Genomic DNA, 19,948 nt, shown 5'->3' with positions numbered 1-19,948 from the left:
ACTCTGTGGTGAAATTAGTCCTTGCAATCAAAAGGGTAGTTGAGCAGATCATTGCTAGTATCAAGACTGAGGTTTATTGCCCCTGGAAACGCTGTGTTTTGGTGCTCTCTTCTTCCCCGTCATGAGGCCATGCCCTCAGAGTAATGCTGTTATTAGGTGTGCCTGGACATGCCTATATCAACCACACGGCTGGCAAAAAAGGGTCTCTAAGGCGAACCGCCTCCCAGAAAACACCACAGTGGAATTTTCCCACTTCGATGGAGTCCATTACGCATGAAAAATCTGTCTGCCTCCTGCTTCTCCGTGGCAAACTTGAGTTACACTCTGTGACCCCGTTTCATCCAAATCAGGCACAGGCACTCAGACGGAGTGAGCTGACCTTGCTTTGAGTGCTACAGCTACAGCAGCCTCTTAAGAGCTTGATGAGCTGGCTGAAATATTACACACTCGAGATACTCATGCAAGCCTCTATCACGTTATAATGAGGCCAAAGTAATCTTTGTCTAAGAGACCCAGCTTAAGGGGTTAATGGTAGGGGTCGGGCCAAAGCGTCAAGGCTACGTTTTTTGCCGTTTTGCAATTTCATGCCATAAGCACAGCAGAAAGGTTGAATTCTCTCTGCAGGCGATCGTGTCCATTCCCCCTCCATAGGCGAAATAAGGACTCTAATTACAATCGACTAGTGAGTTTCCTCCCGTCCTCCTGGTCTTATCTGCCTTCCTCTCCCCGGTGCTGCCGCTGTGACACAGGCAAGGAGAAATCTAGAGGCATAAGCATTCTGGCCTCGATTATAGTCATAAAAATGGCTCTGAGCAATTACCCCATGGGGGAGCAGAACAAGCATGAGAGGAAACGCGTGAGACCGATTCATGGGGGAGGGATTCAGGTGAAGGAGAGTGCTCAGAGATACAGAGGAAAGACAAAACATTCAGAAACGGAGGAAGGGCGCAGAGGGTGGTGAATGATGAGGGGAGAAGACAAAAGTGAGTGTGAGGATGATGGAGAGAGACAGAGTCAGAGAGGCTGTCACCTGTGACTGGTTTTCTAAAGCGCTGTGGCATGAGGCTGTCAATGTAGAGGGAAATAGAAAGGAAGAAGAAGAAGAAGAAGAAGAGGAGATAATGTGACATGATGTCAAAGGAGGGGTGCGTGTGCATGCCCTGGCACAGTGCTGTCGTTTTGAACCCAGCCCAGGGAGATCTCCCCCCAACTGGCCTGTTAATACTCATCACCGTCACTGTCATCATCGTCATTATCACTATAATCACTGCCACAGTCAACAAGAGACTCCGAGGATATGGTCGCTGAGGAGCAGGAGTTGCACTCGGGAAGGTTAAAGCACAGTAGCTGCTGCCGGGCTGTCCTTGGGAGGGCACACGTTCAGTTGGAACGTTTCAGAATTCCTTTATTAGTCCTGCCGCGGGGAAATGTACGAGCAATACAGCAAAAGTGACGTAGCAGATAAAATGCAGGCATTAATAAAGTAGCTAACATGTTAAATATAGAGAAAAAGCACACATACACATCAAAATAAAGGCAAATAAGTACTCATCCATGGCTAAAGTTCAAGGTTCAAGGTTCTTTATTGTCAATCTGACATAGTTACAGAGTAATTATGTAGTTGAAAATCTTATGTCACAGGCTTCTCCAACAATGCAACATAATAACATAATAACAATAAGAGCAAGAGCAATACAAAAAGAATAATAGTTATAAAATAAAATAAAGTTATGATGTGGAATAGTGCAATAGAGTATATACAAGTTATTGGAATGATATATATATATATATTAGGTATTAGATACATACTACTGAGTAGCAGATGAATGTTTGAAGTTGTTTCAACAGTTCAATTTTTTAACAGTCACTGCATTTAAATGGCATATTAAGTGAACATATTAAGAAAATTATCTTATGCGCATAAAAATGATTATGGTATTGCACAGTGAGATTGCCTAAAGAAGTGTATATTACATTACAGGTCTATTGAACAAGATCTCAACAGCATTGTATTGTCTGGGGGGTCCACCAGCAGCCGTGGTGGGGGTATAGTCGTATCTTTGGGATGATCACAGCGTCAATCCCCAATGATGATTATGGCTTTATTTTATCCTCTGCCCAAACATCTCTCGGATGATTTTCTCTAAATGACTGATCCTGAGGTAATAGCACAAGTCACTGCAGTCTTTGTTCACCACGGCAACCTCCAGATTGACAGTCGCTAGATTGCTTACTCTCCTCATTTTGGCCTGCAGCAATGTTCTTTTTTGTCTGACACAACGCTATTGATCTCTCCGTGGAATTGTACATTCGCAGGTCTACATGAATTCCCCTGGCTGTGTGATCGTACCTCTGCAGCATTTTAGGTTTTTGTTGCAATAGAGGAGATACAAATTGGCTTTTTGCGAGTCACTCTCATTTTCTGCTACAATGCCTTACCGTTATTATCAACAGTGACTCAAGATCTTTTGTTGATCTTCAACAGTGCAAAACAACAGCTAGTAGAAAAGTTTGATCAAACAACCTTGTGAAAAACATATTGTAGGGGAAAAGACTTTCAACTCCTGTTTCTCAGTCTGGGCTTTTATACATGTGATTGAAGCACTTATGATAAGATATTGTTGTTGAAGCATTTAGACGACTGTGGTTTTAATGCAGAAGTCGTGGCGTGTATAATCACATTTTGTACGTTTTTGAAAATAACAAATCATGTCCATGCCTACACAGATCTTTGAAATTGAAATTATTTTCTAAATCATGCCATATATTGCGAGTTCCACTTGAACTATTAATAGTGCATAAATTGAGCTTTCAAAGTGCAATTATGTGCTTCACAAGGTAAATGCTAATGCAGGAGAAAAGCAAAGGCATTTACATTTTCCTTCTGTAGGCACAAACCACCTGTGCCAGTCTTACCTCATAAACAACGTCTACTAAAGATTCTGTACATCTTTAAAGACTTATTAAGTCAAGACTGCAAAGATGATTATAAAAATCGAAGTAAAAGCAACACATTTTAAGGTTATTGTTGCATCTGTTTGAGCTCCAACACATCGTTACTTTGACTCCCCCTCGACAAGTCTATCCTCTTTGTCTTTGTTATCGACTGTCTTTCTTTTCTTGTCAATCTTGTGTGACAAGTGCTGGCTGCTGCACTTGTCAATGCACATGGCAGCTCCCTTTAATAGCTTTCACCACACAAATGACAGTTTCTATAATGGCATTTTAATTATCAAGCCAAATTGTAGCTTCCTTTTTGATGTTCGCATATATGGAACACAATGTTCCCTGGGGTCTTACTCATCTGTGTCGGCAGCGTGTTTTATTAGAAATTCCACCAACATAAAATTATTTTAAGAGTGATGAGGCCTGGAGAAGAACTTTTATAGTTGTATCTTCTTTTAATACTGTTCAGAAACATCTTCAAGCATATTTTCCACTGAGTCATCTAAGTAGCTACATTTTATAGCTTGCTTTTTTTTATATATATACATACGATTCATTTAAAAAGAAAACTAGAAATCGACATTTCAGCCACGGATCAATGAGTTGCACTGTATTTTGGTGATAATGGAATCATGAGCAGCTTAAGTTTATTGGTACAACATGGAGGTCATCGTGGTGAGACCCATGATCAGACTTGCGGAGCAATGAAACAGATCTGCACCAGAAAACTAAATGTTCCCACAGTATTTATCCTGCTTTGACCTTAAATCCCATGTCTCTAAACAGCCGCAGTATGACCATTTCCTCTCTCGATAGTAGAATTTAAAAGAATCATTTTAGCTGCAAGTTTCCTTCGTGTAATGCCACAAGGCAGAAATGATGTTCTATTGTAAACTTGCTTTTCCATTATCTGAGAGCTAACGATGTTCCATGTCGATGTTTGTGGCCTATTGTCACATAATGAGCTCATACAGTGTTAAGGCTCTGGTGCAGCTGTGGGTGCTAGCAGGCAATTTACTCCTTGTGATTCACCTATAGCTATGCCTGCAGCTCCACACTCAGCAAGCCATTTACAGGATATTGAAATGCCTTTCTATCTGTGGTTATTATAATCCTGCCATGGTAGCATGACGCTGCATCTAGTTTCATCAAATCTTAGAGAAACTACCACAAAGTCACCTTGTTAGAATACTAAGTAATTGCACTTCGTGGTTCCTGCAGGTCTGGTGACACAGCCTGATCTGAGGCCTGTTCTCTACGCTCACACCTCAGGCCTACTTCTCTGTCCCTGCTGCTGCAGAAATCCTTTAACCTCTGCTGTCATTCTCCCACTGCGCTGCGGTGTCGGGCTCTCGTTGGAAAAGGTCTGACTCACTGCGGAGAGGATGCAGAGCTGTCAAGCCTCATTGCCACTTAATGAACAAACATATTTCTGTTAGATTCTCATCTTTGGTTAGAAGGAAAATCCATCTGCGCTGGTAAGGCAAAAATGGTTCTGAACATCACAAATGAAAATGCAGTCCACACAAGCTACTCACTAATGAGAATTATTAAGGATAAGATCACAAGTCACAATTAATAGTGGGATATGGACACTGATGTATTTCTACATAATTATTTTGTCTCACATAGAAGGTGCTGAGTTGCCAAGTAAAAATAAGCTCCATTTTACACAGTACTAGCAGCCAGCCCATTATCCAAATGTATCATATGTACCATGTATGGAGTTGTCGATGTCTTGCTTGAATGAGGGGAAATGATGCATCCTATAAATAACAAGGCTGTGTTTACTGTGAATCTCACATGACATGAACATTTGTTACTTTACAGACATGGAAGTTCAAGAGATGACATCAAAAATGTTGGTATATGTTTTTGTGTGTAGATGTTTTAAAACTTCTTTTGGCAAGACAATTGAGATGTCATGCTCACAGAGGAGGTTGAACTCTTTTCGAGTCGGTATATTTAATAACCAGAGCATTTTTTTCTGGAAAATCATTTATAGACAAAGTTGTAGCAGAGTGGAAATGTAATCCTAATATTTCCTTTTGATAATCTTCCATAATCAATCTTTAAACTCATGTACCCAAAGCTGCCAAACAAAGCATTAGCTATGCATTAAAATGTATTCAATAATGTATTCAAGTTGCCCCTGAATTGAAAGACGCCAAGCTATTATGCAGGGAACAGGAATATGCTGACACATGTTAACGTATTCTATATTTATCTCGTTTTTAAGGGAGGGAAAACAAATCAAGTGTGCTGGTTGACCAATTATTGTGTAAAAGATGTTTGAAACTTGCGAACAGACTTTGCATTGCAGCACACTCAACCTTATTCAGCGATTCAGAAGCTTCTCTTTTGGATACTCAAAAAAGAAAATCAATATTGGTCAAAATGTTAACATTTACTTTTAAAACATGGTAAATAAGTCCAATCTCCTATTTATTATACGGTGGAATTCTTTATTCCTAGATTATGCTGACTCTGTTCTATATGTCAGTATACTGTACGTTATTTAATGTACTTCCCATGGTAGGCGAAATGTTAAAAGTGCACGTGTAAGTCAGCGTATATGTTAATACATCTGTATGACGTTTGTAGTTCATGTGTGCGTGAGCTTCCGGCCTTATCTATTAGGGGTGGGAACGATTAATCAAATATTTGAATATTCGAAATTATTCGAATATGAGTTATGAATATTTTTATTGTAATATTTTTTTGGGGGGAGGGGTGCCTAAGTTGATTACATATTATCAAATGGAATAATTCAATGTATACGACAGTGCCATAGCTAAGTGTGTTAGGTCTAAAGGTGTGTTTTGCTCCGGTCCCTCACAGCGGGCAGAGCTGCAGGTGCTGATCTCTCTCTCTCGCGTCCGGTTATACTTCATGTCCAAATCCATCAGATCTAGCTAGTTCTAGCTAATGATATGGCTGCTGCCCCTCCCCACACGCAGATCACGCAGACTCAAACCTCATCTTATGCCCAAATTCCAGCTGAGAGGTTCTTCTCTACAGCTGGCCTGATTGTGAATCGCCTCCGCACCCGCCTCTCCCCTGAGCATGTAGACATGCTCATATTCTTAAAGGAGAGGTGTCATGCTTTTCCGGTTATTACCCGTCCCCTTGTGTGTTATGAAGGTTTTTATGCATGTAAACGGTGTGCAGAGTCAAAACCCTCAAAGTACACCCTGGAGCGAGTAAAACTCTAACACAGAAAATACCTCCCCAAAACGCCTCGTTGGAGATACGTCATTGTCCATTTGATTCTTCCGGGTACGGCATGATGTCAAGCCGTACCCGGAACGAAATGGACCAATCCGTGGAGCCGTTACGTTACGTCCGCGGAGCCGTTACGTTAAGCCCCCGCTGATTGGTCCAAATTGACCACTCCACGGACTTCCTCACACACACATCTGTGTGCAGGGAGCAGGCAGCTCAGCTGATTTCTCCTCCCTGGCTGCAGGCTGATAAACAGTTGGGATAAAGACAAATTCTCTCTGCAGACCCATTCTCACAGCGTTTATCAACCTTTTTCTTACTCAATATCAAGCCACACTTATTGTTTTTACTTCGGATGTGACTTTGTGTGTGCTTAGGATGAGTTTGGCTGTGTTTCGCTATGTATCCTAAACAAGGAAACAACACCTCCACGGAGCTCAGCGCGATTCACAACGTCCCGACCAATCAGAGGACACTGTGCTCACAGGGAGGGTGGGGGCTGGAGCTTTGGGAGCTACAACGAGCCGTTAAAGGCAGAGAGTGAAATTCAGTGAATACAAGTAGTTTACAGAGATGCTGTATGAGAAGCCAATGTGAGTTTGGAAAAATGCACAGTATAAATCTATTTTAGTATACCTCAACAATGGAATTATGATCAGTGGAAATGGCCACGACACCTCTCCTTTAAACAAGAATGAGTATTGAATAGCTGCATTCTGTGCATAGGCCCTGTTATAGGTTGTTGATCTCTGTTATAATAGGGTTACGTTACCCTAACCCGTTATGTTGTTCGTGTATGATCCCTCTTTAATTTAAAAACCAAGTTATGTTTTAAGCATGAAAGCTTTAGGCCTAAAGCTGTCAACTGTTCAAACTGTGATCACCAGTTCAATACATTTGACAAATTCGACTTGGTTTCTATACTTATTTGAACATGTGTTTATTATTTATTTTTCAAAATGAAATTTTTCTTTTTTTTTTTATATAGGATATGTACATTTCGGTTAATCGGTTAACCGTTTTTTGGGGGGTTGAATATTCGAATATACATTTGCTTTCAAATTCCCATCCCTATTATCTATGCCGCCCACCGCCTATGTGCTGAACCAGCAGCGGGCAGAAGCCACTTCAGGCATTTCAGATGGGTTGTGTATTGTCAGCATCAATACAGATGTCAAGGAAGCCTGTATATTGGGAGCGTGGTCTGCTGCCATGTGTCATCTGCTTCTTTAGGGCCAATGTGAGGACACAAGGGTACAGGATCTGATTCAGCTCTGGGACTACAGGCAGATCAGGCCCAACAGGCTCATTGTGAAGGTGAATAAAGGCGTTAGAGGCCTTGTTGTTACAGTAAAGCTCCGTCCTCTCTTTCCACACTAAGCCTGGTACCGACCAAGGCTGCACCCACAGCCGTTAAATAAGCATAGACCTTGCTTATCGCTCATTACTGCTGTGTTCATTCTGACTTGTTGGATCATTATGTTGAATAGATGTGTCTCATTCTGTGTTTGGGCCGAGCATAGCAAGTTTAATGCATTACACAGAGCAGTGAGTACTCTCTCTCCATGCCTAATCTGAGCCTGATTTACAACTCTAATCCTTGCACCCATTTCATTAGATTGTGCCATCTTGGCACATAGCCCAATGCTATCAAAAGCTCATGGATATTAGCTATATCTATTATAAATATATCCATATATCCTCATCATAAGTGTCTATTAAAATGTGTGAGAGATTATAAAGCATTAAAGCTATACATTTTTTAGCTTAGTAATGCCTACAAATCTGAAATTCTTTATTTGTCCTGTAGCGGGTAACTATGGGGTTACAAAGGGCAGCAAAGGTACAGTGCATTAAACAAAAAGGCAAGCAGGATGAGATGGTTTAGAGGCTCAAATGTAAAAAAACAACACACAGTGATTCTACTACTGAGAACAGGGCTGTCACTGTTGTTAAGCTACAGTAAAGACCTGGAGAACAGAGCTCCATACAGGAAGCTATGGATTTCCTCCTTGACTCTCCATAGTGAGAAAACAGCGGGTTGGGGCAGGCATGCAGGCAGGATGCCCGTTCTGCCTGCTATTGCCTTGGAGCAGCTCTGAATATCAGCAGTGACAGAGACCTTAGTGCCTTATGGCAGCAACAGATGTCTCTCTGCTGTGCTTGATCAAAATCATGGTCATCTAATCAGCCGGATTGAACGCCAGCCACTCTTTTCGGAAAGTATTAAGACACAGACGTTTATTAGTCGTGTTGTTACATCCGTTGTACCACTGTAATGAGACCTGCAGAGTAAGAGGAAGCTGCAGGAATTGACAAGGTGACACAACGTGAACAAAACAATTGGATGATGAGTTTAAAAAAGGACATAAAAATGGTGGGCTGAGACGAGTGATAATAGCTGCCGCAGGTAACCTCCGTCTCCATTTAGGAAAGATATGCCTTTATTGATCCCCAGAGAGTAAATTCAGGTGTAAAACTTGCACAAAGACAGAAAGTGAGTTCTAATAAATAAATAAATAAGACTAAATAAAGATAAAAAAGAGGTTAACAACTCATTTAAGAGTAAAAACTACACAAATGTAAAGAAATTACCTATACAAGAACAAGACACACTTTGCTACTTCAAGTGAAAAATATCTAAATGACTTGATAAATAAATATGTAATTTAGTGTACCAAAAACATAATACTTCAAATAAATGTAACACAAATTGACATATTTCATGTTTAATAGCTTTTTAACTAATTAATTCCCCTATGTATCACCTTTTATTATTTATTTTTCTGTATTGTTTTATTTAACAAACTTTTTATTTGTTCTGACTTGTTTGAAAATATATAAATGAAAGGTCTTTTTTGCATTTATTTAATTCCCCCAAGTGTACTTTTTATGTAATTTATTCTTTAAAATAACTTTATACATTTGTTCAATCAACCGGGGGCACTTTTTGCCTTCATAGAGCCACTTTACATACTAGCCAGTTAGCTAGCTCTTGCCGTCCTCTTATCTACTCCATTCTTCCTCCCCGGCTCCGTACAACACGTCTGCTGCTGCTCCCGCTGCTGACTCAGGTCTTCTGCTCTTCCATTTTCCAGCTGGTAGCGCTATAAAGGTAGAGTATAATATGAGGCAAAATATATAGCATAAGGTAAAATTGAACAATAGTTATCATACTGCTAGTAAGAGAGAGAATAGGAAGAAGACTTTAGATAGTTTACAATTGTTTGGTCCATCATCCATCTATCTGCTATATATTCAGATCTATATAAGCTTTACACATGCTAATGCTTTATAGTTGTAGTAGCAGGAGTTCAATTGAATGATGTATTTGCATGTTTAAATGTTCTCTCTGTACTTCCTCCGTTATCTGTGTGTGTATGGATTGTACACCTCTCTTGTCACTTTCACCTTACATTCTTTCTCTTGCACTTTGGTGGCAGAATCCCACACTGGAGTAATTCCAGATTTGTATCAAATAGACTATGTTTGAATCTCTCCCCCTCTCTTCGGCTCACCCTCTTGTCACTATTATTCAGTGTCCTCTGTCCCTTATACATTAAAGGTTTTTCGCTTAGTCTTATATTTCCAGCGTAAAACGTATTTTTTTTCTAACCACAGCCCCGTAAATGCATAGAAGACACAGGCGCCTTTGTGTGTGTGGGCAGAAATGGTGTCACAATAGTTCAATCTTTTCGCTGTCTCCGGGGGGAAACAATCCTCCGACTATCAATGCCACATTGTGCATCACTTAGTCGGGTTCAGTCCTGGGGCTTAGCGAGAGAACAGTCAATATTGTTTGTCACCTTCAGGCTATGTGTGCTTTCCTATGAGGAGTGTGTGCAGTACTAAGAATACAGTTCCCCAGATTTCTGGCTAAGAAACTGAGGTTATATTATGACAAATGCTGTGTCAAATGTAAAACCATTAAATGAATAATTCAATTTTATAGTATTTATATTATTCATACTGGCCACATCTGTTCTGAAAGTAAGAATGTAAACAGGGATGATTGTGAAACAAAAGTTGGGAATTTGCAAACTGCATGCATCCTAATTACTCAGTAGGGGTAATGTGTCACACAGAGGATTGATGTCTAATTTCTCCTTCTAATAAATCAGTGTTGTGGCCACTCTATCTCTGTCCTGCGCTTAGAGCTGTCTCTGCACTATGTTAGTTTTTGGGTGTGTTTTTGTATCAGTAACAAGCAGACATTAAGATGATCCTTCCCCAGGGATTCTGCATCTTAACACCGGTCTGTGCTGGGCGATAAATGATTGGGATAATGATCTGAAAGTGGAATTGTGATAAGCTCTTTGAATTTTGGGTAAACATGGTAATAACGCTGCATCAAAAAGATTGTGGCAGCTTAAAGGCCAATTAAATTTGAGGAATTAACTTCAAACATCAAGCAATTAAAACCAAAGAGAGTTACATGACATAAATAGTTCTTACTATTTAATTGTTCAACTGTGTAGTTCTACCAGTCATAGCAATTTGTTAAGCCACATTGGCCAGCACCATTACAAAGTGATGGTCTTACCCAGTAGTCCTTAGTACTTTGTATCAGCTAATGCAAACTCAACACTTCTTGCTGCTGCTTCCTAGTGAAAGCTTCCCACCAGGAACCCCTGCAAAGCTTTGATTGAGAGGCAGATACAGTCTTTTTTTGTCATTAAGATTAGCAGTGCTTTCTTAGCTTTACTATTGTTCAGTAGAAATTGCTTTACACATCAAGAGAAAGACATATTCTTTGCATATACCTGAACCAGGCTATCCTTCTAAGTATATTTACACTATTCATGGTCAATTTGCCATCAAGCAGTTTGGCCACAAACATTTTCTTTGGTACAAATAAAGGACTGTCTTATCTTTTAGTTTTTTGCGTAGCAGGACAAGATGGAATCAGAGTTGCTCTTGGCGCTGCACGGGTATCTCGGCCACAGGGAAAGAAATGTCATTAAGGAAGAAGGACTTAGATTCAAGATTACGGTTTTTAATTATCATGTGCACAAAAATGACAGAGAAGCAGTTATTGCCAATGAAAATCTTGGATCCCAGGCTCCATCCAATCATGCTCATTAAATATGTATAAAAAAACACAACCATGCAACTAAAAGCTTAATGAGAATCTAATAATTCAAATTGAACTATAGGAAAAAAATGTAAAAATAAAGTAACATACGTTTTTCCTCCCGCATTCTCAGCTGAGCTTCACATATCTACAAATGAGGTAGAGGAGAGGAGAGCAGGGGAGAGTGTAAAGCAGTAGTTTGGGGGAGGGGTGTGTGCTCGAGCATGTCCACAATGTGAAAGGAAATTTCAGTGCACCCTCAGGGAACATCGGAGAGTAGGTGTGAAAAGTAGGCTGGTCTTAGTGTAGTAGAGAAACACTTCCTCAAACGGGTCACAGAGTATGTGTGTGTGTGTGTGTGTGTCTGCGGGTGAGAGCAGCTGGCTGTGAATGAAATTGAGCATGGTAATGGACATTACATGGGACGACTAGGGTAGCATTGTGAAGATCATGCCATCTGTACATAGAGTTATGGTGAGTGAGGCCTTTTTGCAAGAGTTTTAGATAATCCCTAATACTGCCAGTATAGAGGTGTTGGTGAGTAAAAAGATAGGTCTGAGTATAGTGTGTGTAATACATTTTATTTGTACAAAATACCCTGTTTTGTGTCTTGTGAGTGTGATGATGCAGTGCTTGGAGTTTGAGAGCTGTGCAAGTAATGACCTCGCTCAGGCTGGATAATTAGTCAAATGCTGATTTCTCCTCGACTTCTATAGGAACAAGGCCATCGAGGCTAAATATCACACACTGAAGTGGTGCTTTTCTCTCTGTGTGGGAAGGAGAAATGGCAGCACCATAAAGTGTGTGTGTGTGTTCTCTATTTTCTGAGCTACTGATGAGCTAACATTTATATTTGGAATTACCTTGTGTGCCTTAGGCTTCTTCTTTGTTTCATCATTAACCTACATGTCATGATGAAGCACAACACTGGTAGCTGTCATAGTGTTGTTAACCTGCCTCCCTCGTGTTGACTTTTTATTTGGCAAATCAAAGTGCATAAAGCTCTCCCAGATGATAATGAATTAAAGAAATTGTTCTTTTTTTTTTATGCGTAGGAGCTCCAGTTTGAGCGGCTTACAAGGGAGCTGGAAGTGGAGAGGCAGATTGTGGCCAATCAGCTGGAAAGATGCAGACTTGGGGCTGAGTCGCCAGGCGCTAGTAGCAGCAGGTAATGAAAGGATCCACACACACACACACACACACACACACACACACACACACACACACACACACACACCCTCAGCGCTACAATCCAACACATGGCGTTTTCATCCTTCACAGCAGTGACCATATTCCATAGTGTAACCTTATGGCAGAGTGATGAAGCATTCCAATGTGCTCAAATATGGCTGGACTGTTAATCAAAAAATGTCCCCTTCCTTTCCTGTTATTTAGAAAATTATAGAATTGCTGAAATGTTATCTTAGCAGATCATGGTCATTGGTGGTTAGCTTTTTCAATTTGCAGAATATTGTCATGGTTAATCGACTCAAATCACCTTTCTGTTAACCCTAAATGAAAACATAAACAGCTGACTTTGTAGGCAAAATATTAAAGCCTGTGTGTATCAGTGACAGAATGTGCATGATAATAAAGTGTTGTTTGCTCAGTGAAGCGCTGCTGTCAGCGTGGCACGAGTGAAGCTCTAAACTCTGAGTTTGTTCTGGGAACTCATTCCCTTGTCATCAGCTGAGACACGAGGCGGCCTGGTGCTCACACCTCAGTGACCACACATTCTGTCCCGCTCCCCGTGGCTCATGTCAGGTTCATTTGTACAGCTCAATACCACGTACAATATCTCAATGCGCTTCACAGAGCCGCTGTGGAGAAAGGTTGACACTAGTCTTACATTATCGATCGTTAACCTCAATGTAATTTGAGAAATATGCGGTGGACATGGCGTTGATATATATTAATGCTATTGGCATTGACCAATTAAAGCTGTATAATTCATACGCAAAATAACTATACTAATAATGAAATACTGCAGGATAGAAGCATAAAGGTCAACATATTTAGATAAACATAATCTGAATATATATGTCTGCATTTTTACATTCAATTCGTACTAAATGTTATGTGCATGTTTTGTAACATCCATTCATGCACCACTGTTTTTAATTGCAGTTTCACTTATTAAACAGTTCATCTGGACCATCGTCTAGGTCCAATGAAAACATAATTCCTTAAAGTGGCAAGGGAAATTACAGTAGAGGTTAATAGACTGTGACATTTAAGAGAGTGCAGTGCTTTCAGGCATTTTTCAGAATTATTCATATTTTTTAAATTTCTGCTTTTGCTTATTTACTTACATTATGACCAGGAGTTTTAATGGCACAGCATAGTGCTGTTTTGACACCTATCCACTGCTGCGTAACCGTTTTAGTCGTAAATATGTTATGTCGCAACTACAAGTCTGTGATTACATAAAAGGACCTAGTTAACCTAGTTTATCAAACCATTTGTGTATGTGTCCATGCCCAAGAATGCATGTTAGTGTGTCCCTAAACACTGAGGGACTGCTTCACTAACTGGGACATTAATGCAAGCATGGTCAATAATTAGGGTACACCCAAGTGGTTATTCAAATTGCGACTTTTGTCCTCTTTTCCAACATCCCTTCAACACAGGATGGTTATAAATATGGATTACTCTTTCATATGGAAATAACAGCACGGTAAAAGGTGTGAAATACATGCCTCTGGTAGGTCATCAAACTACAATAACGGCTCAGTTTGGCAGGATCTTCCCTCTTCTTTGCTCCCTGCTTAATTAAAAAGTATCCACTATTTTGAAACCTAACCTAAGTACTCTAACTAATGCCGTGTTTACACTTTGTGACTTTAGCACAGATGTTTTTTTTTGCAGACAGTTATTATAGCTTCCTGACAAAAGATCATAGTAAAAATTGTGTTGGCTCTTCATCCGCAAAACGGTGCTTGAGCATTATCTGTTACTCATCCCAGATATGTAGCAGGCTAAATATTTAGACATGTTTTTAACTTTGCTGCATCCAGAGAAACAGGCTATACATATTAGACAGATGGAAACAGGCCATTTTGTGACCGTATGTGTCTACTACAAAGTCATCAAGCTTGACTACGCAAATACTATTATGCAGTTTCCTGTGTTGCTTCCCGCATGTTTTTTCATGACAAAATGTAGTTTTGGAGACCAGACATAATGTGGATTCCTCCTGGTGAAAGTTATTTTACTGTGTCCCTCTTTGTTCTCAGTCATGAAGTGACTTTCAATTATAAGACGGCCAGTTGTTTAATGCGAGTAGTTCAGCCATCCACCTTTAGAGTTAAGTAGAGTAAACTTTAGTGTGAACTTGACTCAAGACTACCAGAACTTTTTGTTCAATACCATCCCAGACCCACATCACCAAATAAATGGTAGTGATCCTTCACATTTTTTTGCAAATGGTCCCTTGATGTCAGGTGAGACAAATTTGTCCTGAAATGGATCATGAAAGCATTGGGTTATATCTGGATACATGACACTTGGTCTGAATAGGGGCTGTAATGGCTCGGTGGTCTCTTCTGACTTTGTGATAATAATCCCTTTGCCCTTTCACAATGCATTCTGTCACTCCAGCCTGCATACCTGCAAATAACACCCACCTACTACCTGCAGATTGTAGCACTCAGGATTAGAGTGTCAATTTCCCCTTTTCCCCTTTTTAGAGAGGCACAGGTATAGAGCCGCTTCAAGTGCTGCCAGAAAAGGTCTCGACAACAGCTCTCTGAACATACCACAGCCAGGCTATTGACTTTCATTTCCACTTTGAGAAATACAGCCTTTTATACCTTAATTTTAGCTTTCCTTTGGTTGTCCCGCTGTCACTCGGTCCCCAATGACATTAAACAAACTGAGTGGCACATCAAGATTCATTTTAGAATAAAAGTTAGAGGACCAGGCAATGTTTATTTTTCTCAATGAAATGATTGCCTCTAATAGAACCTTTTTGTGTCTGTGCCAGTTGCTTTCACATGTTTTGTGCAGCTTGTTGAATGGGTACATAAGTGGAAGGTTAACAGCATAAAAATGATTAAAGTATTTTCAGAGTGGTTGGTGAACCATACAAGCTAAATACCAGAAGATATTGAAGAAATGTCAGCCAAAACAAAAGCCATAACAACCATCTTAGTTGATCATTACAATATAAAAAAACATCAGAGTGTTGTAACCACTATGTTTATAATGATTTAATTTATATTACTATCAAGACGCTTCATCAAAAATAAATTTGGGACAATTTTGGGAACTCGGGCAGTCTGTGTTTCAGAGTCCAAAGCTAGCTCCAAAAAAGTCCCTGCCTAAGGGATAGTGCTGTCCTTTCTATTAGCGTCTGAATGAGTGAGTGGAATTTGTAATTGCAGCGCTGAGGCTTTTGATTGACCTACCAGCTCTGAACAAACTGTACAGTGTATTTTCTCACAGTAAGCAAACACTAGTTGCCGCTAGCAGGATTAAGAGTGGACATTTTATGACCAAGGTCCTGTTTGCTTGTCGTTACATATTGAAGCAAACATGAATCCCCATTAAACAGCAGATTGTTGCTACTTAGTAGACTGTCTTTTTGTTGTGAGACCCTTTGATCTTCACTATGTATCTGTTTTTTCTTTGTGTGTTAAAATTGCAGTGCCTGATTTAATTCCTGTGTAGAGTTCTTGGGACTGTTCGGTCGAAAAGGGCACGGGTTGCCAGTTAAGTGATGCAGTTGATTTGCAACACTTGGTCTGACAGTGCTGATGTGGCTTGACATTGTAAAGGAGCAGACCGTTAGTTCTTTCTACTGTGCCCTCATGTTCAAATTCACTTAAGAGCCTACTGTGAAGCTGTGCAACCTGATTTATACATTGATTGATGTGTTTAGTTGTAGAGGAAAATCAATAGGGCTTCTCTTCAGTTACATTTAGGATACAAACCCAAAAAGCTATTAATTGTCAAGTATTTACTTCACTATAGTAATATTTGACTTACTCTTTGGCATGCAGAAGGCCATAAAACCTCTCAGAATCATAGGTTAGGGTTGAATAATCAGGTCTTTCCAGCTGAAATCCACCCTTTTGTCTTCAAGGTTTTGTATAAACAAATCCAATGAAGAGCACATTTTCTCACTTACAAGATGTTTCAAAAATCTTCTTACTTACTACTAATCACATTTTAACATGTAAACTACATGTAAACGCATCCACTTTTCACACTGGGGGGCCTGTATCCATCCACCACCTCTGGGGACTCTATAAAGAAAACATGCAACACCCTTTTCACACCTTTTTTAAAGCCAGAGAAGGACAAATAAAAGGCTGTCTTCGGACATTTGTGTGTGAATGGAGATTAGCTTTTAAACATTTCGCTCAAACTGCTTGGCTCAATAGCTCAGCAGGAGGACGGCAGAGGTGACAGGCAGCACACTTAAGGCTCGAATGGGAGTCGTTACACTTCACGACACCGCCAGAGTTGGCCACCACCTTCTTTTCTACATGGCATAGAGGGAGTGGTCATCAAACTTGACCTCTGGCAAATCTCCTAAAAGATGCAACCCTCCCCCCCCCCCCCCCCCCGACCAGAAGGGTTGATGGGAAATAAAGTATCCTGTCAGGGTTCGGCCTGTTGTTTATCAGCATTGGCAGTTTTACAATCTCCCAACGCTTCCTCCACCCAGCCAGCCGGTCGGCACGCCGCACGCATGGTGCATCATTGTTATGGCCGCCGTTCTTCTACTTCATCTGCCGTGGTTCAATGGAGCACAACTTGCCCAACTTCCTCTTTTTAATTGCCTGCGTGCTCATTAAAATTTGGAGTGCCGTGTTTCTTAAAGCTCATCCAGTGTCACCTTAGATGGAAGAATAGCAGCAGTTGCAACATCAGGTGCACGATAGTAATGACCAGCAAATGGAGGATATTAAAGAGAAACGGTTTGAAACACTGCTATAATGTCTCCTGCTCGGCCTCTGACTGTCGTAACAACAGGCTTTCAGAAAATAGCTGTGAAGAAAGTAAGTGGCCTTCACTTTGGTCAGAAAGTATTTTCAAAGGTACATTATGTGGCTATTAATGTGCCTTTCTCTTCTCCTGAAACCTTGTCTATAAATTATCATTATAATGAAATGCATTTGCTGCAGGATAACTATATTCTTTCTTTTAAATATATTCATACCATTCAGTAAATACACTTTTGCTTAGCTTTATAGTTATGTATACAATTTAAGTTATTATTTTGAGTTTGCTTCAGTTTTATTTATACAATAAGTAGCATCTTTATGAGCATTCTAAGGTAGGTTTTTAAAAGACATATTGGGACTTGCACTGTTTTCTTGAACTCGCATCCTACATAAATAGTAGTGACCTGACTGATAGTTGTGAAAAGAAACTCTCAAGACATACTGTAAACAACCTGACACATTGATTGCATGTGTGAGGTTACTGATGTTAAGGATTGTTCAAGGCATAGGATGGATTTTTAGTTCTTCATTAAAAGGTTATGCCATACTTATAACAGTTACGTGTGCAGACTCTTCGACTTTGCTGTAGGCTGTCATCAAATTTAAAACCGGTTACACTGGGAAATATAATTAAAGATTGTACGCCCTGATTATACACAATCCATGCGTCTATCTCTGCGATGCCATCAGCTATTGAACTATCAATCAAAACCTTATCTGTAGGTATCTATGGTGGGACTCCGCTAACCCCTTGCATCAACTATCAATCCAGCTATAGGGTTACCAAAGCCGGCCTGTTTTCTCTATCATGAAGAGAGCAGGAACTATAACTTCCACTGCCATCTCCCATATTTAGCTGGATGGGATTCTTCCAGTTGTAGTGGGTTCACTCGTTCCTTCATGTAGTTTTCCTTCTATCAGGAATAAATGCCTTTGGCCAAAGGCCTATGAAACATTGGAATGGAGCGAATGGATTTGTGCCATAGTCTACTATTGGATACTTGGTCAGATGCTTTTCTGCTCTGAGCTTGCTATTAAATATGAGCCTTTATCCACTGACCCACGTTGATTCTTCATCTATCACCCACACAATGTCATTAGATCCTTTCTGGTTTTGCTGCTCAGTGTTGTGGCCACAGACTGACTTGACCATTATTTCCCCCTCTCTAATATTTCCTCTGTGCTGTAATAAATGCTTGCACTTCAAGGCTATGGTTTTGGATGCAGGGATACTATAAGCTTGTACATTGAGAGTGGTAAAATGTACTATATGATCACTTCTGATATAGTCTAGAAAGCTCACTTGTCTAGGCTCAGTTTTAGCTGCCATCAGAATGTATTCCATCCCCTGGCTTTTTGTACTTTTTGGCTTGGCATGTTTATTAAAGCTGCAGGGGGGAAAACAGCTTCCAGTCACATTCAAGCTTTTTTCCATGTTGATGTGCCCTCACCCGCTGTCAGCAAAGGCACATTTAGGTCTCGATAAACACAGATGATAGAAATGGACTTCACATCTAAGTTGTAAACATGAAATCTACTCTTAGCTTTTTTTATTTCAAACACGATGATTACCATCTGTGACCGTGTTGTGAAAAGCCAAAGGAAAGGGTACATGATGCTGAAAGGTGCCTCTTCCAGTTGATTTCACTCATGTCATTCACTGTGGTGTCTTTGGTTTGTAGAGCATTTATTCACTTTTTCATCTCCTCTTTTGCCCCATACAGCTCGTCTGAGAAGTCCCTGCCTTGGAGAGCTGCAGGTATGTGAACTCAAACACTATTTTTTTTTAATAACTATCCATCTTCAACAACTTACATTTATTTTAATAGTTCACAGTTACAGTGCACATTAATAAACAATACTGTTAATGTGCCAGTTTACCCTTCTTGGCCAAATTTCAACTGCAGTCCATGAGGAGTTTCAAAGACCATAACAAAAGACTCATGAATACATTAAAACATGACTAGCATTACTTCAGCATTATCTTCTATAACCAAGATTTAAATAAGGGTTGGAAGACTGTTCAAAGTCGTGTTTTTAACATCTATTTTAACCATGTGTATAATGCATTAACATCAAATGTTGTTTTCACTATACTCATTAGTAACCTGAGAAATACGCAGGATGTAGCATTTGTCAGTCATTTCATGTTCTCTCCATAGAGTTTTACTGTAACATAATGGGGTCACAATGTCACGGACATGAAACTTGTTGATGTGGATATCAATCAAGCGTTCTTTATAATGTGTATTAAGCTAGCTTAAATGTACAAAGTAGTCAATGTCTGTTCCTGTTTGACCTTGATTACAGCTTTTCGGAGGTATTAATGTATACTAGGCAGTTCTGTTAAGAATCACACTCATTAAAATGAGTAGGGATTAACTGTTGTATGCATTTAAATTATTCGTATGGGTTAAGTTAAAGGGGACCTATCATGCAAAATGCACTTTTGTACGTCTTTTATACATGAATATGTGTCCCCGGTGTTCCAGGGAACTCACCAAGTGTCAGAAAACACAACCCTCTCTATTTTCCTCCATACCCAAATCTCTAAAAACGGGGCTGCAACGGATCTGATAAAAACTGATCCAGATTTGAACACGTTACTGACGTCAGGACGGTGGCGCTACGGCTATTGGGCCAACTCTCCACCTATCAGGGGAATGTGGGGTTGGGCCACGGCCGGCCATTGCCGCTCGAAAGCGCTGGAGACGCTGTAGTACATATGCCAGGCCTGTAAGTGGCGCTG

At 40.2% G+C, this 19,948-nt stretch overlaps 1 protein-coding gene across 2 annotated transcripts in view; it reads left to right on the top strand.

Moving 5' to 3' along the window:
* Positions 1–19,948, top strand: part of pkp4 (plakophilin 4) — a 62,939-nt gene that overhangs the window by 6,154 nt on the left and 36,837 nt on the right. For both annotated transcript variants that reach the window (XM_034134691.1, XM_034134690.1), the window contains exons 3-4: positions 12,301–12,413; positions 18,924–18,958. In XM_034134691.1, the coding sequence (XP_033990582.1) occupies positions 12,301–12,413; positions 18,924–18,958 (148 nt within the window). The remainder of the gene's footprint in view (positions 1–12,300; positions 12,414–18,923; positions 18,959–19,948) is intronic.

Source organism: Trematomus bernacchii, unplaced genomic scaffold (genome assembly GCF_902827165.1).
Source record: "Trematomus bernacchii unplaced genomic scaffold, fTreBer1.1, whole genome shotgun sequence".
In the NCBI taxonomy this organism is placed as follows: Eukaryota; Metazoa; Chordata; class Actinopteri; order Perciformes; family Nototheniidae; genus Trematomus; species Trematomus bernacchii.
The sequence above is the reverse complement of the archived record's forward strand: the minus strand, read 5'-3'. Positions and strand labels throughout refer to the sequence as shown.